At 45.8% G+C, this 26,603-nt stretch overlaps 11 protein-coding genes across 11 annotated transcripts, besides 5 other annotated features; all 11 read left to right on the top strand.

The window, feature by feature from the left end:
- Positions 1–114: 114 nt before the first annotated feature.
- Tb11.01.6690 (hypothetical protein, conserved) lies at positions 115–1,545 on the top strand (the record flags this gene model as incomplete). The annotated part of the gene is made up of 1 exon (XM_824470.1): positions 115–1,545. The coding sequence occupies one exon, from the start codon at positions 115–117 to the stop codon at positions 1,543–1,545; it is 1,431 nt and encodes a 476-aa protein (XP_829563.1).
- A 663-nt stretch (positions 1,546–2,208) lies between these two features.
- Positions 2,209–3,993, top strand: Tb11.01.6680 (chaperonin Hsp60 mitochondrial precursor; the record flags this gene model as incomplete). Its single annotated transcript, XM_824469.1, has 1 exon — positions 2,209–3,993. The coding sequence occupies one exon, from the start codon at positions 2,209–2,211 to the stop codon at positions 3,991–3,993; it is 1,785 nt and encodes a 594-aa protein (XP_829562.1).
- Positions 3,994–4,866: 873 nt separating this feature from the next.
- On the top strand, positions 4,867–5,466 carry Tb11.01.6670 (small GTPase; the record flags this gene model as incomplete). The annotated part of the gene is made up of 1 exon (XM_824468.1): positions 4,867–5,466. The coding sequence occupies one exon, from the start codon at positions 4,867–4,869 to the stop codon at positions 5,464–5,466; it is 600 nt and encodes a 199-aa protein (XP_829561.1).
- Positions 5,467–6,207: 741 nt separating this feature from the next.
- Positions 6,208–6,278: a sequence feature (A-rich).
- An 835-nt stretch (positions 6,279–7,113) lies between these two features.
- Tb11.01.6660 (iron superoxide dismutase) lies at positions 7,114–7,740 on the top strand (the record flags this gene model as incomplete). The annotated part of the gene is made up of 1 exon (XM_824467.1): positions 7,114–7,740. One exon carries the CDS (start codon positions 7,114–7,116, stop codon positions 7,738–7,740), a length of 627 nt encoding a protein of 208 aa, XP_829560.1.
- A 725-nt stretch (positions 7,741–8,465) lies between these two features.
- Tb11.01.6650 (serine/threonine-protein kinase, putative) lies at positions 8,466–10,187 on the top strand (the record flags this gene model as incomplete). Its single annotated transcript, XM_824466.1, has 1 exon — positions 8,466–10,187. The coding sequence occupies one exon, from the start codon at positions 8,466–8,468 to the stop codon at positions 10,185–10,187; it is 1,722 nt and encodes a 573-aa protein (XP_829559.1).
- A 205-nt stretch (positions 10,188–10,392) lies between these two features.
- Positions 10,393–10,424: a sequence feature (AT_rich).
- Positions 10,425–11,101: 677 nt separating this feature from the next.
- Positions 11,102–11,132: a microsatellite.
- A 3-nt stretch (positions 11,133–11,135) lies between these two features.
- Positions 11,136–11,163: a sequence feature (AT_rich).
- A 1,465-nt stretch (positions 11,164–12,628) lies between these two features.
- Positions 12,629–13,102, top strand: Tb11.01.6640 (hypothetical protein, conserved; the record flags this gene model as incomplete). Its single annotated transcript, XM_824465.1, has 1 exon — positions 12,629–13,102. The coding sequence occupies one exon, from the start codon at positions 12,629–12,631 to the stop codon at positions 13,100–13,102; it is 474 nt and encodes a 157-aa protein (XP_829558.1).
- Positions 13,103–13,132: 30 nt separating this feature from the next.
- Positions 13,133–13,162: a microsatellite.
- Positions 13,163–14,453: 1,291 nt separating this feature from the next.
- Tb11.01.6630 (hypothetical protein, conserved) lies at positions 14,454–16,262 on the top strand (the record flags this gene model as incomplete). The annotated part of the gene is made up of 1 exon (XM_824464.1): positions 14,454–16,262. The coding sequence occupies one exon, from the start codon at positions 14,454–14,456 to the stop codon at positions 16,260–16,262; it is 1,809 nt and encodes a 602-aa protein (XP_829557.1).
- Positions 16,263–17,199: 937 nt separating this feature from the next.
- Positions 17,200–18,723, top strand: Tb11.01.6620 (hypothetical protein, conserved; the record flags this gene model as incomplete). The annotated part of the gene is made up of 1 exon (XM_824463.1): positions 17,200–18,723. One exon carries the CDS (start codon positions 17,200–17,202, stop codon positions 18,721–18,723), a length of 1,524 nt encoding a protein of 507 aa, XP_829556.1.
- Positions 18,724–19,241: 518 nt separating this feature from the next.
- Positions 19,242–21,713, top strand: Tb11.01.6610 (hypothetical protein, conserved; the record flags this gene model as incomplete). The annotated part of the gene is made up of 1 exon (XM_824462.1): positions 19,242–21,713. One exon carries the CDS (start codon positions 19,242–19,244, stop codon positions 21,711–21,713), a length of 2,472 nt encoding a protein of 823 aa, XP_829555.1.
- An 820-nt stretch (positions 21,714–22,533) lies between these two features.
- Positions 22,534–24,648, top strand: Tb11.01.6600 (hypothetical protein, conserved; the record flags this gene model as incomplete). Its single annotated transcript, XM_824461.1, has 1 exon — positions 22,534–24,648. One exon carries the CDS (start codon positions 22,534–22,536, stop codon positions 24,646–24,648), a length of 2,115 nt encoding a protein of 704 aa, XP_829554.1.
- A 1,195-nt stretch (positions 24,649–25,843) lies between these two features.
- Tb11.01.6590 (uncharacterized protein) lies at positions 25,844–26,263 on the top strand (the record flags this gene model as incomplete). Its single annotated transcript, XM_824460.1, has 1 exon — positions 25,844–26,263. The coding sequence occupies one exon, from the start codon at positions 25,844–25,846 to the stop codon at positions 26,261–26,263; it is 420 nt and encodes a 139-aa protein (XP_829553.1).
- Positions 26,264–26,603: the final 340 nt, after the last annotated feature.

Below are 26,603 nucleotides of genomic sequence, written 5' to 3'. Positions count from 1 at the left end.
GCATCTTAATAATGCATTCCTTTATATATGTGAAAAGATTTACCGCGGTTCGCTTGTGTTCAAGTTTCTCTTGTTTGTTTCGCTTTTCCACACTTCTGATTAGTCGCAGCAAATATGATAGGAGAAGCTGTTCGTCTGTTCAAGAAGGGCGATGACCTGGAAATGCACAAACTGCGGTGCGTCGCCACTGTTTTCTTCTTTTTATGGGTCGTAGACACGCTAATCGGTACGTTTAGTGGCTGCAGGATTCTTCAGGTCAACGCCTTCATCACATTTAACACATGTGCCGCTGTTGCTTCAGGGGTGGTGTCACTGAACTACTGCCGCATTGTGCAGGCGCCTTCCTTTCGAGTCAAGGAGCAGATTACGGCGCAGCCGAATCCTCAGCCGCATAGTTTACTACTTGGCGGCCAAGAGCACCGTAACCAGCAAAACGGGGCGATTTCTCTCGAAGGTATTCAGGGGTACTACTTCGGTGCAAAGCGTCTTCACACGCTCATTTCGTTCGGTGCGTCTATATTTGTTTTGTTTGGATCACTCACCGTAATGCTAGAATCAGTTCACGACATAGCACACACGCGACAGCCCTCACCTAAATTGCTTCTCCTCACAGGAGTGGTACATGCCCTGCTTATTACTGTGTTTGGGGGAGAAATTGACGCGCATGACCGCATCAGTGGAACGCTGTCTTCGCAACGAGAGCCTCGTGGTCTCCCCAGTATCCACGTTACGATACGGCAGGTTCTGCGCAGGCCTCTGCTGCTCTTTTCCAGGGCCTTTTCCCAACAGTATCGCATTATTCGCATTGTGTTGCGCTCTTTTTCTGCTTTCACGTGCATCTTAGTCTCGCTTTTAGTGAGACTTGGCGGGTCTTCAATGTGGGAAACTATTGGAGTGATGTTGTTGGCATTCTACGTTTTGGCTGTCACCTTGAATCAATCCACATCAATGGCGTGGCTTCTGCTTAACAACGCAACGTGCCAACCCAACGTGGCGGCAAAGTGTGAGCGTGCCATTCGTAGTGTGCAGTTGGTTCCGGGTGTAATGCAGATAAAGTCGTCCTGCTTTTGGGAGGTGAGTGAAGGGGAGCTTATGGCCCTTGTGCAATTGATTTTGCTAACATCGGCAGACCCCTTGGCGGTGACTCAAGAAGCACATAAAATACTTGCAAGTGTTGCGGCTTACGTTTTTGTGGAGGTCAGAAAGCCTGATGAAGAAGACAACTTTGACCCCGGAGAAAGTTCTAGCTATCAGTGTCATAACCACTCTCATGGGCACGACCACGGTCACTCTCATGGACACAATCATGACTATGGTCATCATCACCACCATGGAGGTGGCGAGCGCCATGCGTTTTCTTCCGAGGGGTGCAAACCTGTAGTCACGCCGGAAGAGCCGGAATCAACACCAAGCGCTAATGTAGCATTGTCTTCTAGTTTGTATACCGTGCCTCCGGCCACTAACAACATAGCTGGGCATTCCGGTGTGCACGCTAACGTCAGTACGTTACTTGGAGGTACGAGGGGTTCCGTCACCGCAGTTTAGTGGCTGGCTGATTATCACCAGCGGTGTCTCTTGGAGTTCCGTGCGTGAGGGAGCGTGTGAGCGATTGATCCAACCTCAGTGCAACCTTCATTTTCCCCCTTAATTTATGTGTGATGGCAGGAAGGTATCGACGGGTGCTTGTTTAGATGTGAGCGGTAAAAGCGCCAGACGACGCATGCCGTCATGCGTTCGTGCGGTCAGTCCCTTTTCAGCTTCCCACCGAAAAACACACCACCACAAGAACTATAGCGCTTTATGTCAAATTTGGTTCGTGAGGAAAACGTGCTGCAGCGGGAAATTGTCTCTGTTGTCCCTTTTTGTGGACAGTGCGACGTGATGTTTTGAGGCATTTCTTTTTCTTTCCCTTTCCGTCATGCACTTCGTGCGTTCAGATTACGTGGATCATTGTGAGGTGCTGAAAGGAGAACTTTACCCAATGTTGATGCACAGTCTACATTTCTGAAGAGAAATGTGTAAGGGATTGGTGCGTCAGGAAGGCATAGGGGAAAATGTACATTTACATGTGCTCTCTTGCATGGCGCTTGGATATGCATACCCATATTATCTTTTTCTCCTTCTGGCTATCTCGTTGATGACCTAGAATCTGTGAAATCGAAAAGAGTGCAGAAATAACAGTTTAGAAGACAGGATCTGTGAGACGTCATGCTGAGGCGCTCCTTCGCTTGTTGCATGCAGTACGGCTCGACGCCGAAGGACATTCGTTACGGCATCGAGGCCCGTAAGCTACTTTTGCTTGGTGTGGAGAATCTTGTGAAGGCGGTCGGTGTTACATTGGGGCCGAAAGGACGTAATGTCGTATTGGAGATGCCATATGCTAGTCCGAAGATAACAAAGGATGGCGTGACAGTAGCGAAGCACATTGAGTTTGAGAACAGCTTTGAAAATCTGGGTGCCAACCTCGTGCGGCAGGTGGCTGGCCTCACAAATGATACAGCTGGTGACGGAACGACCACTGCAACAATTCTCTCTGGAGCTATATTTCGAGAAGGGTTCCGTAGTGTTTCTACGGGTACGAATCCAATGGACTTGAAACGTGGGATTGACTTGGCCTGCCGCGAGGTACTCGCTTCATTGGCTGAGCAGGCGAAGCCCGTCACCTCCAAATCGGAGGTAACGCAGATAGCAATGATATCGGCTAATATGGACGTTGAAATTGGAGCGCTCATTGGTGATGCCATGCAGCAGGTTGGTAAGGATGGTGTCATCACTACGCAGGAGGGCCGCTCGTTGAACACGGAGTTGGAACTCGTGGAGGGAATGTCCTTCGAGCGGGGATTCACATCACCATATTTTGTAACGAACACCAAGTCACAGAAGTGCGAATTGGAGAATGCACTAGTGTTTGTTGCAAACCGTAAGTTGTCCAGTGTTGCCCACATTCTTCCCGCACTGAACCATGCCATCCAAAAGAAGAGACCACTCCTTGTTATTTCCGAGGATTTGGAGGGAGAAGCAATGCATACATTCCTCTATAACAAAATTCAAGGAAGAATAACAGGCTGCTCAGTGAAAGCTCCTGGGTTCGGTGATATGCGAATTAATCAACTACAGGATATTGCAGTATTCACCGGTGCGCAGATGATTTCAGAGGATTTGGGGTTAAGTCTCGACCAAAGTGATTTTTCGGAGCGGTTGCTTGGATCATGTAAGAAAGCTACAATATCGCGTGATGAATGCATTTTAATGGAGGGTGGTGGAAGTGCCATCGCGGTGGAAGAGCGCGTTCAGATGATCCGTGATATGATTGCAGCGGAAGATCACGAGTACAACCGCGAGCGCTTGGTAGAGCGGCTTGCTAAGTTGTCTGGAGGTGTTGCAGTAATTAAAGTTGGCGGTGCCTCCGAAGTTGAGATCAGTGAGAAAAAAGATCGTATTGTTGATGCCCTTAACGCCACGCGTGCAGCGGTAGCGGAGGGAATTCTTGCTGGCGGTGGTACAGCTTTGCTCGTTGCATCAGTGCGGCTTGACAGCGTGGCGAAGGACCGCAGTTTGCCTCCAGATATCCGCACGGGCGTTAATATAGTGAAAAGGGCTGTCCGCTTGCCCTGTCGTTACATTGCGAGTAATGCGGGTGTGGAAGGAAGTGTTGTGGCGAGTAAAATTATGAGAAGGAATGACCCAACGTTCGGATACAATGCGCAGACAGGCGAGTACGTGAACATGTTTAACGAGGGTATAATTGATCCAATGAAAGTTGTAAAATCAGCGGTAGTAAATGCGTGTTCAGTGGCTGGAATGATGATTACGACGGAGGCTGCAGTTGTGGAAAAGGATGTGCTCGCGAAGGAAAGCCGCATTGAAGACAGGGGGTTGGAAGACAAGGAAAAGCGTGAGGGGCTGAACACCATGCGGAAACGTGTGAACGAGTCGCAGGCGCCCCTCCCAGCTCTGGCACCTCCGATGAAGTTTCAAATGAAGGGTATTTAGAAAGTTGACAAGGGAACGAGATGGTGATGAAAGTGACTTCTTTCCTACTTTCCATGATTTGTGATGTTCTGTCATGTAGTGGCCGATTAGGGGAGGGATAACCTCGAGATGCTATGCGAAATTCACTGCGTGAGTGAAGCTGAGTTACGCTGAGCAGGTGTCTTTGCATGTGTGGGCAAAAAGACTCCACAATTACCTCACCACGTTGCTTCGTGCATGTACTGCGCGCATCCGCACCTCAAGTACGTTTCTTGTTGGTAACTGTGTACCGTGTAGTACGGTTAGTTTCTGTTCGCGACGTCTTGGCTTGTAATGCAGTGGAGCCCGTGTATGTTGTTGTTATAAAGGTGTGTATGGGAAATGTTTCCCCCGTCAATTTAGCACATTCTTGATGTTATACCTGTGGGGTGGGCGAGGACAAAAGGAACGGAGAGCTATGGCTTGAAATCTCATTGTTTAAATGAATGTTGCCCCCCCCTTTTCTCGCTGACTTTGATGGTTTAACCGCGTCTTCACATCGTATTTTATTCATTTTCCCACAAGACCCGTTGTGGGTTGCATCTCTCGTACCGCAATCATTTTTCAATTTCGTAATAGTAATGATTATAACGGTATTAAATGAATTGAGCGATAGGGTTACCCAGTGTTCTTACGTTGGGAATAGAACGAAGCTTTTACTTGGAGGAGGGTGTGCTAAGCGCAGGGGGAGAAGGGAAGTAACTGTGCACTTCCACCAAGCTTTGCCAAACTGACAACCGGCTGCACTTGCATGCCAAATGAAATTCCTTACTCTTTTTTTATTCCTCCCTTTTCTTCTCGTCATAGGTTTAGCTCATTCTTCGCTTGCGTACTTGTCCATTTTTTTTTTTTGTAATGTCCTTAAAAGTGAAGAAACTAATTGACAATAAACCCGATGACGAACGGAAACCTGTGAAAGTTATCCTTCTTGGTGACAGTGCTGTGGGGAAGTCTAAGTTGGTAGAGCGGTTTTTGATGCAACGATACGTGCCTGTGCAAATGTCCACATATGCATTGACGCTATTCCACTATGACTTCGTTACTGAAGATGATGAGGCAATTGATGTTGACATTTGGGACACGGCGGGACAGGAGCGTTTCTCCACTATGCATCCCGCGTATTACCACGAGGCTCATGCGTGCATTTTGGTTTTCGACGTCACCCGGAAGGCGACGTATAAGAATTTGGAGAAGTGGTTGGGTGAGTTACGAAACTACCGTGAGCACATTCCATGCATTGTAGCCTGTAATAAGATAGATACAGATCCATCCGTCGTGAACAAGGCGTTCGCGTTCGTGGAGAAGCATAACCTTTCGCTGTTTTACGTATCGGCAGCTGATGGAACCAATGTGGTGCAGCTCCTCGAGTCGGCCATTTCGGAGGCTGTAAAGTACAAGAAGAGCCCCAAAAAGGACGACCTCATGTCGCAGGTACTTGGCTTCATCAAAGAATAAACAAGAAGGTGAAGGTAATACTTTTATAAGTAGTGTTTTGGTCGCCAGTTAAAGATGACAGTGCACTAAATTTTGTCGTCAATACTGTGCTTTGTTCCTCCGTCTCCGTCTATTTATTGATCGCCTCCTGCTCCACATGTTTTGTTCTTGTCCCCTTTCTTTGGTTTTTTTTTAGAAAAGAGAAGATTTTTTTTGTTCTTCGATTTCTGCCCCATTTTCGGAATTCTCCTTCTCTCCTTTTGCTGCCCTCTATATTTAACGGTGGCTTTTGTAAGGTGAAAAAAGAAGAATTTTGTCTGCTTCTGAGTTCGTGTTGAGTTTTGGTTGTTCGTAACGTTTGTTGTGAATCCGGTTTCTTGTTTTCTTTTCGCACTGCTGACTTTGTTTTCTCATACCTTTTCTTTTACGCTTAAAAGGTGCTTAGTGAAGCATAAGCGACGAAGGTGACCGCATTTGACTTCTGTTTGTTTGTTTTTCTTTCATACTTGCGGGCCTCTGAAAATGTTTTCTTTTGTTCTTTTCGTTTGCTTCATTGCTTCATTTTTTTTGTTTTACTCAATCAGATTGCGGGCGTTAGTTCCCACTCTTTTCTCTTATGCGTTCCAAACACTTTATATGAGGTAATGGAAGCGCGCTGCGTCGGTAGAAGAGATGGGAAAGGAAGGAAGTAATGTTACCTAGTTTTTTGTGTTTTTTGTATGTTTTGATTGAATTGAGGAATATGCGAAAGTGGTTTGTTCGTTTGTTTTTTTTCGTTTTATTGTTGTTTTTTTCTGTTACTTCCTGTTTCATTTGTTTGTATGTTTTGTGTTTACAATGTGGATGTTCCTTTTTCGTTTCATCTCTCCTCCATTCTCTAGATTCAATCGTTTTCATTGATTCGATCACATGTCCTTTTATATTACGGCACCTCATCGTGCCTTATTGCGCATGCATGACTAACTGACGATTTTTGTGTTTATGTTTGTTTCGTGCATGCTTTTGTAATCCTCTTGGTGTTATTTAGGGGAAATAAGAGTGAGAAACGAATCGTTATAGAAGGTTGCGATGTGCTGAGGGAGGAAAAAGAATCGTATGGTCGTAATGGATTGAGATGAGAAAACAATAAAAGGAAAGCAGAAGGAAGGATGAGAAACCCGCATGAATCACTTAAGTGAGCACTTGCGACAGGTGGTTATGCCGCGTGATATGAGGGGGCAAGGAGGGTAAATGAGAGCGGGGTGGAGAGAAAGATTAAGTGATTAAACGAAGGAGCAGAAATCATTTTTATATTTGTTGGGAGCTGTCGCGTCCCTCTAAGCTCTCATTTTGCTTCTTTTCACTTTTCACTTTTTTTCTGTAATCTGAAGATTATACTCGACGAGTTGCTGGAATCATATATATTTTTGTTGCACGCCCTGTTTGCTTAACTTCCTCCGTGTCGGCTGCTGAACTATTGTTCTTAATTCAAATCGTACCAAATGCGTTACTGTTCATCTCCTTGAACTCTTGTATAACTGGACTCATAAGTAGAGACCATAAACTGATCTTTTTAAAAAAAAGAAAAAGGAACTGTAGAGCAATAAGAAGGGAAACCAATAGTAGGAAAAGAAAATAATTTCCCTTATTATTCTATATTTTTCGGTACTTTCAACATAAGTAACACCGATGGCTTTCAGCATTCCACCACTTCCGTGGGGGTACGATGGATTAGCCGCAAAGGGTATATCGAAGGAACAGGTGACGTTTCACTACGACAAGCATCACATGGGTTATGTGACGAAATTGAATGCGGCCGCGAAATCTAATCCAGCGCTTGCTGCGAAGAGCGTTGAGGAAATCATCCGAACAGAAAAAGGCCCCATCTTCAACCTTGCGGCGCAGATATTTAACCATAACTTCTACTGGGAGAGCATGTCTCCCAACGGCGGTGGGGAACCAAGTGGTAAACTCGCAGAGGCCATCAGGGCATCATTCGGCAGCTTCGCAAAATTCAAGGAGGAGTTCACTAATGCGGCGGTGGGCCACTTCGGCTCTGGTTGGGCGTGGCTTGTGCAGGACACCACCACAAAAAAACTGAAAGTATTTCAAACGCATGACGCCGGTTGCCCACTGACTGAAGCGGATCTCAAGCCGATTCTCGCCTGCGATGTTTGGGAGCATGCTTACTATATTGATTACAAGAATGACCGTCCGGCTTACGTGCAAACATTTTGGAACGTGGTAAACTGGGATCATGCGGAAAATCAATTTACAAGGAAACGTAACCCTGGGGCACCGCATAGTGACTTGTAAGATGGCGTTGTGCAGTTGTGTTTCTTAAAATGACGTGAAGAGTAGTGTGTTTATTCTTATCTGGTGTTGAATTTTTGATTATTGATGTTATGACTGTGTGGTTCTTACTAACGGAGCCGTAATTCTTGGTACTCCTATGAATTCTACTTTTCGATGGCGGGTACTAAACGTGTTACCGGTTGGGTGGGAGGAAATGGTATGGAAGTGCGATACATATCGTGCAGATCCTTTACATAATTCCTCTTGGTTCTCCAGTAAAATGAAGAAAGGTGTCAGTGGGGCGTATTCTTCCCACTGGACTGTTTTTTACGTATTGGTTTCTCTCTTTTCGTTTCTGTGAGGCAGCGCCTTGGGGGGGCACTTACATTTTTTCTTTTTTTTTTCTCCCTGCCTCGAGCAGCGTGTGCCCTCGGTCTTTTGTGGTAACACTCTTCTGTGGCCCTTTCTTACTACTAGGATTATAGTTTTGTTTCTTGTGTTTTTCTTTTTACAAAACCTGGTATGTGAGTGTTGCTTTGTAGCACATCGTCAGCTTCCCGACTTTGTTTTTACTGGAGTTATTGACATTGGATTTTCTCTCCCCCTTTTATCCTATTTCATAAAAGAAACCAAAAGGAAAAAATCTAAGATCAAGGCGAAAGCTGTAACGTTTTTTTTTTTTTAAAGCCGCACATCAACTTGTCGTCCTATTACATACTGTGAAGGCGTCCTCTCGTTGTTATTTAATGGGAAACGGTGTTGTGAGAGTAGCTACGAGAGCACCAACGGAATTACCAACTCCAAAGACCGCGTCGTCAAGTTCTCACACCACCGCCTCCGACACGCGATCGGATGCGCAGAGGAGTAATTCGCCTCCCATTCCAGTAATTAAAACCGATGGATACAACAATAAATTTGACCCTGAGCGGCTTTCGCTTGAGGATATTTTGGGAGAACCCGGTAGCTCTACAGCTTTATACATAAAGAAAAAGATGGCGGGAAGAGGTGCCTTTGGGGAGGCATTTATCGTCGAGAACAATCCGGTAGCTCCAGTGGCTAAGCGAAGGGGAAGAATTGGTGCTGAAAGTTTGGCAGTAAATGGGACAGAGCGTGTAGGTGATTGCCAGTCAAGGCAGTTTGTGGCAAAGGTCCTAAATCTAACCTGCATGTCGGATCACGACCGGCAGTACGCACAGACGGAAATAATGTGTTTGGCGAATGCTGATCATTTCGCTATTGTACGGTATTACGAGCACTTCTACATTGATGACGAGTTTCAAACAATTGTTATTATAACAGAGTTCGCGGATAAAGGGGATTTGTATCGCAACCTTCACCACATGCCCAGCGACCGCTTCCCTACTGAGAGGGAGGCTGGAGTGTTGTTTGTTCAGTTACTTTTAGGTCTTGACCACGTCCACCGGCGGCGAATGATTCATCGCGATATTAAGACGGCTAACATCTTTCTCACATCTCGCGGATTCTTGAAGCTGGGTGATTTTGGTTTTTCAAAACAGTACGATACTAGCGTGAGTAACCCCATCGCTGTTACTTTCCTGGGAACGAGTTATTACCTCTCACCTGAGATGTTAAAGGGTCAGCGGTACGGAAAGAAAGCTGACATATGGGCTGCTGGTATTGTGTTGTGTGAACTTTTAGGAAAGCGCCGCCCTTTTGAAGCACACTCACCAGCAAAACTTAAGGAACTGGTGCTATCGGGTGACATGTGGCTTCCACCAACTCAAAAATCTGGCGAGTCCAATAATTCGGCTGCTAACACCGATGGCAAAGCTTCTCCTCCTTGCATAAGTCTTGAGATGCGAGAGTTTCTTGAGTATATACTGCAGTTAGATCCCGATAGACGACCAAGCGCTTCTCAACTACTGAAAACACCCCTGATGCAGCACTATTTACACCTGTTTAAAAAGCAAGTGTATGATATGATTGCCGCCGATGATGAAGTTGAAAGGAACTACATTTCCAATCCTGTGGATTGTATTGGGGATCGCCGCCGCTACAACCTCACCGCAAAGGAGCGGGTCCTCGTAATGCGAGGCATAGTGGAGGGGGAAAATTTGATTATGTCGGAAACTGAAAAACAAATTGAGTCGGGAATCCCCGGGCACATGGAAGGGGTTGTATTTAAGGGAACGCTTGACGGACGTTGGAAGGAGCGGTATCTCACTTTGGCTGACGGTTACTTAACTGTCACACTAGCAAAAGAAAAGTGCGCCTCCAACTGCAACACACGCAGTAAAAGGATGCCACTCGACACAATCAAGTCAGTTTCGCCGATGAAAATTTTCTATTCCCCAGAGGCAAACAGCGTGGAGAAAGTGGATTGCAATAAGAAGTTTGTATTTGTGCTCTCAACAGTGCATTCGCAGTCTATTCTGTTTGCTACCAAAACTGAAGAAGAACGTGACCGGTGGCTGACCGCCCTCATGTTTACTCTTGACATGGGGTAGTTTTGTGACGGAGGCTATTTTATTACTCTTTTTTTTTCTCCCTGTAACGCTCCCATATTTTAGTTTTCCTATTTTTTAACCCTTTCCCTTTTCGGTTCTTAAAGCAAGGGAGGAAAGAGAAAGAAAGGAACAGGTGGTGCAGATATTGGATGAGACGCAATTAAATGTATTCCGAGAGCTTATCCACATCAACATATGTTTATCGTTATTTATTATTATAATTATTTATTTAATTAACTTTACTAGCAAAAATTTCCGTAGCATATAAATAAACTCGTCCCTTTAACGTAGCATACTTCTTTTTCGATTGTTTTTTTTTTTTAAAGATACCCCGTTCGACATTCAGGTTTGTAATTTTTTTCAGGCTCTTTTTCTTTTTAATTATGTTAAGGCACCTCATATTATTTTAGTTGCCCCAATTACATGTTTGGTTGTTATCACCTCCTGTTCTTTTTTTTTTTGGTGGCAACTAAATCTTTGTTTACTCCCTTTACTCCCGTTTCCTACTTTATTTTATTTATCATCCCTATTTTTCACTTTCCTCTAACATGGGGATTGTTAGTCTGTGGCCGTTATCATAATTATTCAAAAAAGGAAAAACCTGTTGCCTCCGTGCTTTATGGCGGGAATTTGTTTATTGATAGTTTAATTTACCCTTTTCTTTTTCTTTTTTCTTCCTTCTCTTTTCGCTTTGACCTTATTTATTTAGTTGCCTGGTGTTGCTGTTGTATATCATGGCTTTCCATGAAGCTCGTTTTATTTATTTTTGATTTGATTTGATTTGTTTCATCTCTCCATCTCAGTGCGGTGTTATTTTCGTTTTCTCTCTCCCCTTCCTTCCAGCCCCGGAAGTGTGACTGTTTTATTTACTTTTTCCATTCCGTTTCCCTCCCCCAATTCACACATAATCCGTAATTATTATTATTATTATTTATTGTTATTGTTTACATATAATTACTATTTTTTTATTTTTTATGTTTGTTAGTGTGTGATGGAGTTATGTGCGAAGGACAACGACGCAAAGGCATTGCTCTTTCCTTCCCCCCCCTCGTGAGCGTTCCCCATCCTTCTTTTTCTTATGTTTTATCTTGTATATATCTCACTCTTTACGCAATGTTTGTGTGGTTGAATAAATAAAAATGAAGGTGTACATGGCCAACACGTTGAGTGTTTCTCCTTTTGTTGCTGCTCTTGTTGTATTTTATTCATTTGTTTTACCCTTCGTTCATTTTCTCCCCCATTTTTTATTGTGCGTAATGCGGAGTGTGAGGGGTACAGAAGGTGGTGTTTGTTTGTTCCATTGGTTTCATGCAATAGTTACTATCCCCTTCATCTTCTTTTTCTCCTTCCTTTTTCTTTTTACACGCTTTTTACTATTACCCCGTGTGTTTATTTATTTACTTACTTCCATATTTTTGAATTTTTTTTCCTTCCCATTTTTCCTTATTGTTTCTAATTTTGATTATTATCATTATTATTTTACTCTCTTTCTCTACCATGCATTTTTTTTCTTTTCATTGCTGTTTCTTTGTTATGACATTGTCACATAAATAGGTATGCGGAAGTTTACATGAGTTGGTTACAGCCTCTCCTCTGTAGCGAAACAGATCTTGACAATTAAGACGTTCCTAAGAGAAATAATATTCAAAGAAAACGCGCGAAATAACAATGCATATTTTTTCGGTTTGTTTTTTTTTCCAAGAGTTGTGCAAATAGGAATAAAAGATGAGGAACTTTTGACACTCACCACGTAAACCTCTGTGTCATATGAGAATACTCGATGGACTATTAAACCATGAGCGAGGGATGATAACATTTATTCACTCCGGGTTGTGTTTACCTTCCATTCAGTGGTCGTGCGCTTCTTTTTTTTTTCTTTTTTTGTTTCCACTCGCCAGTCCCTTCCTTCCTCTTTAATACAAATAGTTCCTCTCACCTAATGTGGATTCTCAGTGGTAATGCTTTTTTGTCACTTTCGCTCATGCACCGCAACAAATGTTACGTGCGTGTGTGGTTGTGTTGTGATGAAACCTTTGAAATCACTTGAATCAACTGTGTGAAGTTGTCTCTATGCGTATGGCGGGTGAAGGGGAAAGCAAAAAAAAAGAAGAGTAGGAGCTTGTGTGTGATGTAAGTGAGTGTGTGGATTGTTCCCTCTCTGTAGTTTGTGGTTACATAATTAATCTTTCTGTCTGTATTGTGCTTCTCTGTTTATATTTAGTATTTACGGAAGTGTATGTTTACACACAAACACACGTATATGTAAGTGACGTGTTTTTCTTGATTACTACTATTTTTTTTTCCTTTTCTGAACGCAGTTTAATTAGTGGCATCGAATTGCCTTCGATCGTCAAGACTCTTAAGCAAAGGGTCAGAGGCAGCGGTGTGCATACGTGAAAGGAGTTGTGGGTGGTGAGGACGGAGATTAGAGGAGGGCGACTATGGTCCGGCGGAATAATAAGTCGACTGAAAGCACAATTGTGTTCACACGAGGTGCAGGCGACAACAGTCTGTGGGACGATGCCGACCTAATTCGTTTGTGGAATGCACAACTGGAAGAGGACCAATGTGAAAAGGCAGAAGATGAAGCACCAGTACCATCGACGGTATCGGAAGACGGAAGCTTGATCACTACGGAAGATGATGAAGTGGCAGAGTCTGAGCAAAAATCATCGTTGCGTTCCTTTCAGTCTGGGCAGCGGGAGGCGGGGGTGGCTTCGGCTATTGTTACCGCTGCCCCCATTAATGCGTCGGTGGCTCCTGTAGTCTTGCATCAAAGTATGTTTGACAGACTTCCCGCTGACATCCGCCAGCTGTTGGTGGCTTACTTCAATGCGGGTTATGAGGCAGGTTATTTTGTGGGTAAACGTGACGGATCGAGTAAGGTAGGTGGAAAGCGTGCTCGTGGAGAGTAAGATGGCGTTTACACATCGTACTGGGATATATGTTTGTGTGTGCGTGTGTGTGTGTGTGTGAGGGGGTGAGATGGGAGAGTTCGTGAAGGTATATGAAAGACAGAGCACGCCTCCGCGTGTCGCCCATCACCTGCGGGATGGGCTGACTTGAAAAAACTGTGGCGGTTTCGTGCTGGTTATCACACGTGTGAGCGGCAACTGTGGGACACTAACGACTGCTTTTTTCGGCAGCTGGAAATGTTGCTGGAGGTGGGGTGTGGAGTTCTTTTTCTTCATATATCTTGCGTCAATGAATGACCAAACACTGTCGCTGCGTAAAATAGTGATCGAAAGAAAAAAGAGTTCATATCCCTTCCTTCAGAGTGTTTGAGGTAATTTTTACCGGTGTACACTTGTTGCTCCGTTGTTTATTTTCTGTGCATCAGGTTTATCTTCGTTGTTGCTATAAACACTTCTCTACATCTCCCTTCAGCTTTCTCGCTGCACCGTAAGTTCGAAGCGATTTGGTCGACTTCGCCTTGTTCCGCAGATTACACAGGATCGCTGTCTCCCTGTTAAAGTGCATAGTTGCATTTGTTAACTCCTTCAAGTTCGCATATATCTTGTTGTTTTTAGTTTGCCCAAGCAGCCATGCGCGGCAATCGTCTGGCGCGTCGTGGGGATCCCATGAAGACACGCTCAGAGCGTCGTCGGGAGAGAAAAAAGAAAATTAGTTCATCATCTTGGGCACAGAGAGCGCGGAAGCGTTTGTGTAGGGTCATAGCGAAACGCTGCGCGAGGGAAGAGGATTCTCACATGACCGCAATCATGCAGTCGTATGCAATCCGCCGTAAAGCCCAAAGAGACGCGGAGCGAGCCGCCGAAATAAACACTGAAGAAGTTTCACAAAGCACAGACCAGGACCACCAGGAATCAGTGGAGGGTAAAGCACCGCGTTCCAGGGGAGGTGATGTACGTGAGGGTTTGAGCGTCTCGGCTGCAAAGTCGCACCGTCGTGTTGACGCGCGTAGATATCCCGGGCGCGAAGCCAAAGCGTTGAGGGAAAGACAATCAAAAGCAAGGACGCAGTCGCTGTACTAAAAGTTGGTTGGCTGTACTGTTCGTGCGCGTCTTGTGTTCGCCGTGATGAGTTGGTGTGATCATTAAATAAAGTAAGGTTATATGCGCAAGTGTAACATTTGGTTGAAAATTGAATTTCGTCGTTTTTGCATACAATTGGGTGACCTCTTAATTTGTTAGTAAATAGCGACAATGGTGTGGCAATTATATCTACTCTCTTACCTCTTAATAGCCTCTAAGAGCGGAAGCATAGTGACATATCAAGATTGTCATTAGGTGGTCCAGGGTGATAATGGGCGGCGGTACTAGAGACGAGGCTACTGACGCCCGTTACTACGGTCTGCGAGTGTATCCCTTAGTTGATGTGCTTTCCCGCGTTCCGCTTCCTCCACTTTGTCCTCTGGCAGGTGTTTCAAAAAAGTGGCGCTGCGTCATCGTTCCAAAAATTAATGAGGTGTCCGAACACGTGAGTGGCGGTATCTGCAGCGTCGATAGAACAGGGGAAAGTGAGGCGTTAAAGTTCCTTGATTCGGGTGTTCCTTGTCGCCTCGGCCGCTGGCGTAGTGAAGCAGTTTATGGAATCACTGGCTCCGATGGTATGAAGTTTGTGACTGATTCTCGTTGGAATGAGTTCCCGAAACCAAAAATTGCTTTCAAGGCAGGATGGGCTGGGCCGGGCACACACATGGAATCACCGGCCTATTATCAACTCATATCTTCGTTCAAAGATGTTTTCGAACGCGCCCCTAAAGGGGAAAAGACGAGTGAAGCACCTGATATTCCTGTTGATGGTGAGGCTGCCACGGCGGAAACTAGGGATGAGGAGGAGGATACGGTCGTGCCAAACATTCTGAATCTGCAGTTGTTTCATCGGGAGGATCCTTCCAAATGTCCGGCTATACCAGTGCTTGGCGAAAGTTTGGTGTGGCCCAGCTTTTTAGAGGATGGAGCCATTTGCGACAACGCAACTCGTTTATCACAGCGTGGTGCGGTAACATGGTGGCACTTGGATGATTCGGGTGAGTTCGTTCAGCAAACAGCCCTACCTCTGAAGACTTCTAATGGTACCTTTTTGCCGCCGCCTCTGACGACGCTGCCCGAGAACCAGCGCAAATACTTTACCGACATTGATCGGGAGTTGTACTGCGTCGATGACACTGCTGAGAGTATTCCCGTAAAGCTGTTTCTGTACGGACCAAAAGAAAGCTACGACTGGTTTATGCATGACGGTGAGTCTGCCACTTCTGGAAAAGTTGCAGCACTAGACATTTTCAACACCCCTGATGAGGCACTGCCTGGTGATCCGACCTTGTTGCCCATAATTCATGTTGCCCTTCTGGAGAGCGGTAGCCGACCCCTTATTTCTCCCCCTAACATTCCCCATATTGTCGTAACGTTGAATGACTGTATTATGGTGGAACAGCGACGGCTGGCTTATTTGTTTATGGAAGAAATATCTTACTTTTTACAAAAATGTGCTCATTGGAGTGATAACCCGATCATCTACGATCACGTTGAAACTGATTTACAGGATGAGTCGTTTGTTGCTGGGCAGCTCATTCCCCTTTTAATGAGTGTGTTTTCTGGACACAGTGGTTTGAATCCATATGAGGAAACAATTCGCCGGCGGGTGGTGATGGCTCTCTTCACTCTAGCAACGCATGAGAAGCACTATAAACTTTCTACTGACTCCCGGAGTTCGCTCCATACACTTTTACATGGAGGAAACGCAGAAATGAGTGCTATCCTCCGGCAGGCCGTTTCTTACGGTAGGCGTGTCGTCTCACTCGAGGACCGCCTGAAGGCGTACTGGGAAGTTGAGCAGTATTGGCCGAAGCCGGGTTGCGTGATGAGGGTGCCCTTACTTACACCACCGCAGCTGCTCTCATCAGAAATTTTAGCGAAGCAAGTTACTGTTGACTGGTTCGTGCCTGTCGTGTACGCGGCTTCTTCGCCCGTGTTTGGAGCGGAGAAGAACAGTGTGGAGGAAGTATCTGAGCAATATTTCACCATGGCTAAGCTCTCTGGGAAACGACAGGAGTTACTGGCCTACCTTCGGACACGGGTAGAGAGGGACTCAATACTGGACGAATTATTTTGAAGGGTAAAGGAATTAACTCTTCCTATTTTTGTGCAGTTGGACACTGATGTCTCTTTGCTGTGAGAAATAAGTTGTAAATGATGTGACTGAGATTATCTAGTTCAAACCGAAGCAGACGGACTATCTTCCTTTAATTTTCTGGCGTTATTACATATTGACTGGCTGTAGTTTGCGCGGTATTTGCGATTGTGTAAAGGCGAGTTCGCCTTTACTTGACGTTTTACCTGTGTCTCAAACTTTTGTGACTGCAAATGTAACGGAGCTGATGGTCGAGGACTTCGTCGTGGTGAAAACAAAATCTACCGCTGTTGGAGTTCGATGGTACGAACTCATTTTGTTCAGGTCGTGACGTAAGAGGGGGTCAGCATTATCCTTCCACTAGATATTCACATACATGTGCATGTCTACATGGTGGTACGAAAAAGTAGTGGCTTTTAAATGTGATGCACTTCCTTTATTTTTTGGGGTCTGCCAGTGCACACGTCACTGAAACGCGTATCAGTTGAATGCGGTGGTCAACCTCCTCTCCTCCGTATTTGCATGTGCAGACCTGACAAGGCCTGATATTGTTTGTTATTTTTCACTGATGGGTGTTGGCGCAGGTGAGCGGAACGTTGAAAGGGGAAACCATAAACTATTTTTGTTGTGCGGTGCGTAGGTAATGGGAGTGATATCCTTTAGTATAAACATACCCATGTACTTGCACATGAGGACATATTGTGGGCAAGTTTCCTGTTGTAAGGTGATTGTGTGTTTTAACCTACCCCTCTCCTATTCTTTACTGATTTTTTCTTACCAGTGCACGTGTGCGTTGGTAGGTGCTGTGACAGGGAGGGCACACACCCATAGCATTGGAAGAAGCATATAATCGCTTAATTTTGTTGGAATTGAGTGCTAGCTAGCTGCAGGGTTAGCTTCTGTTGGTGTGCACGCGTATATGGTAATGCGTCGATGTAGTTACAACGTGCACCCTACTTGGTACATGATGCCACTACGTGCTTATCACATGCCAGGATGGAAAACTAAGGTGAGTACAAAGGATGTACGCACGCGAGAGCAACGCGAGGCAGATCGTAAGGTGCGGCAGATCGAGAAACTTCCGCGGCCACAAGCGTTACACGACTTCCAGTATCCTTATGAGAAAACTGTGCTTAGTGACACAATGTTCCAGTACCCGGTGTACGAAAATGAACTGGATACTCCGCATCTCTTCAACATCACTGAACCACCAGATTTCTTTGTGTATTGGAATGTGTCGGACTTTGAACGCACATCATACCCTCCACTCCCGGAAGAGGACCACCGCTTGTTACTGCCGCTTTCAGGGTCTGCTCCGTGGAAGCAGCATCGCAAGCGCTCACTGAAGTACCTTCGCAAGCATGAAATTTTGCCCAACTATCTGCCGCATGTGCGACAGGATGTGAACCTTTCCGTAGTCTTTCCAGGAGTTTATGCGACGAGAGCGCGACTGTGTGAAGAAACGGGGGAACCACTACCCCCACCACCACCTGTGTCTAGGATGACGCATCGCAACTTTTGGATGACGGCGCACTGCGGCAACTACATCGAACTGGCAGATCTTCAACATCCACCATCCATCTTTTTTCTTGATACGGTGTCAGCGACTGGACAAGGAAAAGCAGTGGAAAAAGACGCAACTGAGGAGGGTAGTGATGAGGTATGGTACACCCTAATAATCGCCTCACCTGACTATCCGTTCCGCGTGCCTGCAAGTGTTGACGCGTCGACCCAAAGAGGTTTTTTCCTCAACTATATGATGTCAAATCTTAAAGGGGGTGGAAACTTCACTGTGCTTGAGGAATATGAAAGTAAGCAGCGGCAGAACAATCAAAAGAGACAGCACTTGGAAGAACTTGTGCGCAACCCAGCACCTATCGCGAAGGAAGGCGATGTTATCGTATCGTACACTCCACCGCTACCAACAGAGGATGCGGGGACCACCCGGCACATTTGTATGCTCTTTAAGCAAAGAAGTTATGTATCTGGTGCGTCATGCGCGTTGGATGACAGTAAGGCGAGCTTTGCCGCAAGAGCAAACTTCAGACTTCATGCTCAACACCGTGATGGGATACCCTCATCGTCGGTGGAGATGCTCTCGCGGATTGAACAGGTTTTGCCGCCTGATCCAAGTGCCGTTACGTTTTTTCAAACGAAGTGGGACATTCAAGTACAGGAGTTTTACGAATCGCGCGGGATGTTGGAACCCGCAGCTCCTTTGGACGAGGAAATCGAAGCGATTCTTGCCTATCATGCACGAAAGCCTTCAGAACTTCGTGTTCGGGCACGGCACCGTCCCGATGGTTCGACAAATGTTGGTGACGATCCAATTTTTTGGGCTCAAGCAGAGCCAACAAGGATGATGGATGGCTCTATGCTGAGTTTATGGTCCAGACGGACGACACTAGGAGCAAACGGTGTTCCCATAACGTACAGACGGTAGAAAACGGACAGCAAATGTTTTCTACCACTCTACCAGGTTTTCCTCCCCGCTGAAGTACTGTGATTGGTGTGGGGGATTTGGAGGTGAGTAACGTTTATTTCACACGTGTGGGAAGTGTTTGTGGTGCAGATGCGGGTAAAATCGGCACCTGTGTTATCGTTTTCTATTACGGGGATTCGTTTTCCTTCACGCACATGCGAGTGACGGTACAGGGTTGGAGGGGTACCTTTGTCGACACGTTTTTTTTCCCCCTCTGTCCCCCCGCAGCTTTAGTTTGAATATATTTCACACTGAGGAACACCCCATACATTTTGTATTTTCAAGGCAATTAAATATACGAAATATTCCATTTTTCTTTTGCTGTTGTTGCGCGCATGTATGCTTGTGTCTTTTGCTTACTACCGTCTCCTGCAGCTTGTCCCCTTCTTTCTGGTTTGTCGGTACCTTCAAAATATATTTGTACCTTCTCTGACCCAAGGGAAAAGGGGCGCAGGTGTGCACGTGTGATCTCTTAACCAATGCTTAAGTTGCCTACAATTGCTCATACCGTGCAGGCGGACTGTCAGCCTGCGGCTGGGATGGGCAGGGGTCCCGGACTCCCACATTTACCTTCGTGGGATCAACCAGCAGTAATCAAACTGGACCCAATTAATCCACCAAGTCCCTACAGGCCGAGCCTCCCTCGGCATAGGTATCCAACTGTATTAGAGTCGCTTCCCCGTGTTTCAGGGGTGAGGGCCGAGGCGTCTGCGAGGCCGGGTTTACACTCCTTCGGTACGAAGGGCACAGTAAAACCTGACGAGTCGCTCTTCGAATACGAGTATGCGTGCGTCCTCAACATATGTAAAAGGGAGAAAGAATCTAGAGACGACATTATATTTGAGGAACAGCGGATTTCTGTCCGTCTATGGGTAGATTATCTTGCTGAGGCTGGGATTCACCTCAGTAATGACATCTGTTTGAGGGAAGAGGAGGCACGCAACCTAATTGAACGTGAGGAAGAGCGACGTTACATGTGTTTTTTCATTGAGATGACCTCCACCGCCGACAACATGCAGAGGCGTTTCGAGGCGAACCTACGTAAACAGATCGAAGAAATCATGCCCGACTACAAGAGGATGCGAGAAACAGCGGTTGAGGAGGAAAAGCAAGACTTGAAGACTCTACTAACATGGTTCAAGGACAATAGGCCTTTCAACATGATTCTTCCCTCCTTCTTTTTCGAAGAGGACAAAAACCGGCGCCGACTTCCTCCCAGTCTTTGCAAGAGGAAGGTAAAGCCAGTGACAAATACCAGAAGCAAGAGGTATGATTCTATTCATACTTCGAATAAGGACAATTCGACGGACCGTTTCTTGGAAGAGGCATTTCTAGAAGAGGGACGACGGGCATGGAGAGTGGAAAAACAACGAGGGTTTGCTGGCCATCGCATGACCTTGAAGATAAACGATATAAACAATGAAGAGGTGGCGACGAGGGATGATATCATAATGGAAGAATTGCTTCAAAGGGTTGCATTTGACACCGCCGCGATAGCCAGCATGTGCGATGTGAAGATGAAGGTGGCGAAGAGGAGGACCCAAGAAGCGAAAATGGAGAAGGAACTTCTAATCGAGGAGGAAAAGCGCAAAGCTATACTTGACAAATTGAAAGAGGAGTCAATTCTCAAAGGGGAAAATGAATTGAATATGTGCCTCTTGGATGAACCAACAGAGAAAGAGATGCAGCTGGTAAATGCCATCCAACACAAACAAGGAGAGAGTGTCTCGCCGCCTGTGGAGGATCGCAACTGTGAAAAACTCAGTGAAGAGGTGTCACCTTGCGGGAAGTACACAAATCTCAATTCACAAGAAGAACATGAGGCCATCCAAACCCTAATCGAGTTCGAAAACAATTTGCGTCATGGCGGAGGTGGAGCGCCAGATTGTCGTGCCACCGCCGGCGATTCTGATAGCAAATGTGGGGGCGTAAGCCCTGCTGGACGCCTTGAAGGCCGTAGTCAGCAACGGCTGAGTCTACCCTTAGAGCGTGCCAGCTCGGCCGCACTCACGTTAAAAACGAGTTGTGAGTCAGAAGCCTTCAAAGAATTTCAGGCGAGTATTAGATCCCGAGACAGCAGCGCCTCCAAGCGTACGGATATTGCCATTTCGGTGGAGGATGAGCGTGTCATTTTAGATGTCTTAAAGGTATTTGAGGACAGCGCACGGATGCGCGAAAACATGAGTCCAGAGGATCGCCATGTGGCCGAATGTGTGAGAAATGTTGTGTGCGCGCCAAATGGGTCAAAGGGACGCGACACTGACGTCAAGTCGAGCGGTGACGCAACTGCAACTCAAACAGAACTAGTCCGTTCTTTGGAGGAGGAGCACGAGATTCTCAATTTGTTGATGGAACAAGAATTGAAGTTACAGGTGGCTAACGACGCTGAATTTCGGCGGCGACTATCCGGTGGAGGAGTGAAAGATTGTATGTTTCAGCGGGGGACACCGGTTGGTGTTTGTTGTGGAGAAACACCAAGCACCTCCCCCGACTCTGCCATGTTTCCAATGCTGAATATTGTTTTGAGTATCGCGGCGGAGCGAGATCCGTATGTTATGCTTGGAAACTCCGCTCTATCCGCCCTTGGAGAAGCCGAATGTACCATTGCCGCGTCCGCTGGTCGAAAAGTGGGGGAAATTGCTCGTGTTTTCGCGCAGGCGCAGTATACCCCACTCTGTCCAGTGTATCTTCTGCGTGGGCTGTGGTGCACGGAAAGTTCTACCGGTTCTTCTCTTGACTCCGAAGATGTAGAAGAACTGACTGTTCAGCTGTTGCAATGGGAAGCAAGGGAGCGGAACGAAATAATCCATACTCAGATTGATACTATATGGGAGCTTTACAACAAAGCCGCAAAAGAGGCCAGTTGCCTGACAAACACAGGATATGGCGATGTATATTATGTCGGTGTGCGGATACACAACGAGTCTCTTAAGCGAAGGGAGATGGAGTAAGGGGGGGGAAAGTTGAGTCAGGGTGAGGGTAATTTTTTTGCGCGTGAGATAAGGGTAAATATAGGGATCCGCTATTTGTTGTCGGCATGTATTATATATTAAGCAGCTGTCATTTTCCTTATGTTACTGTTCTCTTTTTTTTTTCTTCAAAACTCATTGTGCTTACGGATTACTTTGTACAATTTTCGTTGTCCACAACGGCCAAAGCACACCTCCGCAACATGGTAAAGGTGTGGATATTGCATGCCACTATTTTCCCCGGGGTTATTTATAAGCAAACGAATGTTGTCTAATTTACTTCAAATACTACTTGATGTCTTTTTTCAAATATCTTCTTGTCCATTTCACCCCCTCCTACAGTTTTTTTTATTTACTATATGACAACCGTAATATTATCGCATGGGGAACTGTATACAATTTGAGTGGTGGCCTTCATTCACTGCCATCATTTTTGATGATCGTTCAGTTATTTCCTAGAAAAGGTCCTTGTCCTCTTGTCGTTGTTTCCCTGGGACTTCTTCTTTGTTCATCGCATATATTTGATGTTTTTACCTGTTTATATTTCGCTGCAATATTCGTGGACATGTGGGCCACTGCTAGTTGTATCTGTATCAGCTCGTGCTGTAGCTATTCTGCTTTTCCTTTATTTTTAAACCTTTTTCCTTCTCCCCGACTTCGCGCTTCCCCGCTTACTTTCTAAGCGTGGGGAGGAGGCATTCATTTCTCGCAGCACTATTATCAACTCGGGTTGACAAGAGAGGGGACGGCTGGTGTGTGTCCTTGCGTAAAGAACAAAACTTGAAGTGAACTAAAGGGAGCAATGCCAAAAATGCGTTTAGACTTCTTAAAAAATGTCTCCCAGCGACTAGCAACAGGGAGGTCGATGCCTCTTCATCAAGTGGAGGCGGCCCTACTGTACGGCAAACCCGCTCAGCGTGCAAAAATTGTGCAGAAAATCCTCCCTAATGTTTATGCATTGAGTCTTAACAAATCAACGCACTACCTACTGAACACACTGCTGGACAAATGTGATGGTTTGATACGAGTGCAAGTGCTCTACCAGTTGAGGCGGAAGCTCGTAGACCTTAGCCGGTCCAATGTAGGGAATATTATCGTTAGGGAAATGTTGGAAAAACTTCCTGCAAAGCAAAAAAAAGAAATTGCTGAGGTATTTGTTCTCAATGCTGAGGAAGACGAGTTCAAAAGACTCTGCACCCACCGAATCGGGAATTATGTTGCTCAAAAGATTATTGAATACCCTTCCTCCTGCGAAGTGGTTGAGGAACGTTTCCTCCCTTACCTTGGCCAGCTTGCGCTTCACGAGTTTGGGCAACGTGTCGTAGCCAAATACGTTGGGGTCACCAGCGACGGTTGGAAACAGGTATGTAAAGCGCTCTTCGGTCTTGACGATGACGTCACCTTGAAGAAAGGTAAAACAGGGGATGACACACTTCAAGAGCGAATTAGTCAAGTTATTAAAACCACTAACGATAATATGACGCTCTCGGCGCTACTCAAGCATCCCCTTGTTCCTTCGAGGGTGAAGGACGCCCTGTGTGCCCACCTCTCTGAATATGCTGGTGAATACCTAAACCCACAAAGTGTTTGTACCGGAGCCCAAAAAGGGGAGAAAGTGGCAGAGGATGACGAATTCGCAGCACCCGAGTTTGGAGATCTTCCCCTTACAAAGGCTTCTCGTGGACATGACCAGGGGTCACCGAGACACCTGCATCTTTACGTAACTGTATTTGAGTACGGCGACTTTGCCCAGCGGAAGGAACTATGGGACTGTATCGTGGCTGCACCGGGTCTTGTAGACCATATTGTTTCGCATAAGTTTGTAATTAACGTAGCTGTTGCTGCCTTTAAGTCCTACCCAGAAAGTCAAGATGCATTGTGGAATGCCTTGGTGGGAAATGAGGGGCGTGACGTCGTTGAAGTTTCGCAGGATCCAGTAGGAACGATGCTCCTTCGTGCTGCTATGGAGGTCGATAATAAGCGATTTACCGCTGCGCATCGACGTCACTTGGCAGAGTCGACACTGACACTCTCACAGGACCCTGTTTCGTCACCTGTGATACAGAAATTGTTGGAATGCTCCCGCAGTGATGAAGCTGTTACTTTCCTTATCTTCGAATCTATTAAGGGGGAGGTACAGAAACTTGTGCTGCACTCGTCAGCATCCTACGTTATTCAAGTTATGCTACAACACGGATCCCTGAAACTGAGAGGAATGCTTGTGGAAGAGTTGATAGGCGCTTTCTTGGATATGCGCAATGTCTTGTCATATGCTCAAGGGTCTCGTGTAATGCAGAAACTCCTTGCGTACGCCTCCGACGAAGTGGTTGCTCGTGTTGCTGGTGACTTCATAGCCGCATCTCAGGCTGAAGGTAACAAAAAGGGCGATGAAGCACGGGGAGATGGACGAGATGAGACGGGGGAAGAACAGGATGTGGGGGTTGGGGGAAGGAGGTTAAGCCGCAAAAAAATAAGGGAGATGAACAGAAATAAGCATTATGGTGTTGATTCCCACGCTTTGGTTTCCTACTCACTTCACAGCCATGCCTGTTATGTCGTCCAAGCTCTTCTACGTGAATGCACGTCGCGTGGTTTAGATACGCAACGCAAGCATCTTATGAATGAGTTGAAGCCGTTTGTCTTTGAGTTATCAATTTCTCCGTGGGCAGGGCGCATCGTGCTCGAAACGATGCAGCAATGCGGAAGCGCTCAGCTGAAGGAAGCAATGAGCAATGTTGTTTTCCTTAAGGTGGAGACTTGGCTCACAGGCGCTGGGGAGAAGGAAAAGGGACAAGGAACAGGACTGAACCCAACGCTGCGGCAGACGTTACGTCGCACAAGGAAGGAAGACCGCAATGGAAGTGAAAGCACGCATGAGTCACCAGCCCGCAAGAGGCCTTTCAAAACGGCCGAATGAACGAAGGCGTGCGCTTCTCCCACCCACCCCCCACACACACATGTTGACGAAACGCAGGGCGCGTTATATCGATTATATCGGTAACCAGCTCTGGTAGAGGGCTTAAGTTGTAAGCGTGGGACTATGATCAATGCGCGAGCACATACAAGGCCTTATTTCTCTTGTGGTATTAACGTGATAATGATAAGGAAAAAGGGGGGTTAGGGTTGGGGTAAAAGTGTTTCAATACCCTCCAATAGAAGTTAGGGATTATACTGAAGAGGTGATGGTTGCGGTTAATTGTCGAGTGATAGTGTGTTGACACTTCAGAAGCTTGGAGGGGAGAGGGTTCGTTCGTCATATGCTGGTGCCGTATCGCATCGGTTTTTTCCCATTGTCTATGCTAGTTAAACTACCTTTGATGCTCAGTGGGGGTCTGTTTTGTGCAATGTCACACGTGAGGCGGGTATGTCCCGACGCGATGGAAGTTCGATACAGCACGGTTTAGATTGCTGGGCTATTGATCACAGATACGTGTTTCATTATGTTTACTTCATTTACCACTGTTAGGTTGTCGGAGGAGGTAAACTCTTCGCGTAAGCAGCACCCGAACTGAACCGGCGACTTTCATTTGTTCCGTTATCGTTCTTCCCTTCCTTCTGCTCCATCTTCTAGGAGGCAACTTTAAATCAAACCAAATCAGCAACCCATACACACATTTTCTTCCCTTTCCCTAAAATTTCAAATCCTGAAAGTGGTATTACAATGGGGAAGGGGGGGGGAGTATGTATGTGTGTATGCATTTGCGAAAATGCCATGAAACTCAGCGAGTAAAATAATAACAACAATAACAATATTGGTAACACTTATATATTCATATTTTAATATCTCACAGTGGCCTTGGTGGTGTTGTCCGTGAGAAAATACTGATGTGGTATCCCTAAAAATACTTTTTGTGTGTAATAAAACAAGCGGATTATCTTCTACTCATTTTGCTCAAGCGAAGAGTGAAAACAAGGAATAAGGGAGTGTAAAAGTTGAAAGTAAAAAAAAATAAAAGAAAATAGAGAAATAAACGGTTTGTTGAAAAAATCCAATAAGTTTAAAGGTTTTTTTTTTTAAAAGGTTGAGCAAAAAGGAAAAAGGGGCAGGCCGGTTAACCGAACGTAATTGAAAAATTTGGCTATCACAACTTTTTTGTAAGGTGAGCAAAGGAATGGCCTTCAACCAACGCTTTGACCGTGGGGCTCAGCCCTCTTATGCAGCCGTGCAACTTCCCCCCGGGTGGCAAATGGCTTATTCGGTAGAGGGCGAAGTTTATTACATTGACCACAACACCCGCACAACACATTGGAAAATTCCTCAAGAGGTGCTTAATGAGATGTACCATCAGGGTCAAACTTACCGCCCTTCACGCAGCCGCCGCGGCATCGACCGCTCCAAAATGAAGACGAAGATGTGCATGAACATTCAAAACGGCGGTAAATGTACGTGGGGTAACGCGTGTGCCTTTGCTCACAGTTCGGAGGAACTTGCGGCAGTACCCCACAATGGCGGTGGCCAGCGCATGAGGATGGATCCTGGTGCACATCAAGGCAATGATAATGGGTTAGATAATAACCATCTGCAGCAGTAGTAACAATGTCACCAACAGTGAAACCCATGTTTGTGGGGAAAATGTGAGTATTGGCTCCTTCAAGTTCTTTCTCGCAAGCGTTGGCGTTTCGTTCCTTTCGTTACGTATAATAAAAAGGAAAAAAAAGTTTCTTACTATTTTGACGGTTAAGTGATCGAAGGAATGGAAGAAGAGATCCAAATTGAAGATGGGTGAGGTGCCATTCCGATGAAGACTTGCGTGTGGTCCGTGGAAGATGCTTTCGTTATATATATATATCACTAACTTCTTTTTTTTTTTTGAAAGGTACAAGTGTACAAACAGGGTGAACGGATAAGGAAGCAAGAGTGTAAACAAAACA

This window comes from Trypanosoma brucei (genome assembly GCF_000002445.2).
Source record: "Trypanosoma brucei brucei TREU927 chromosome 11 chr11_scaffold01 genomic scaffold, whole genome shotgun sequence".
In the NCBI taxonomy this organism is placed as follows: Eukaryota; Euglenozoa; class Kinetoplastea; order Trypanosomatida; family Trypanosomatidae; genus Trypanosoma; species Trypanosoma brucei.
This window is presented reverse-complemented; position numbering and strand designations above follow the sequence as displayed.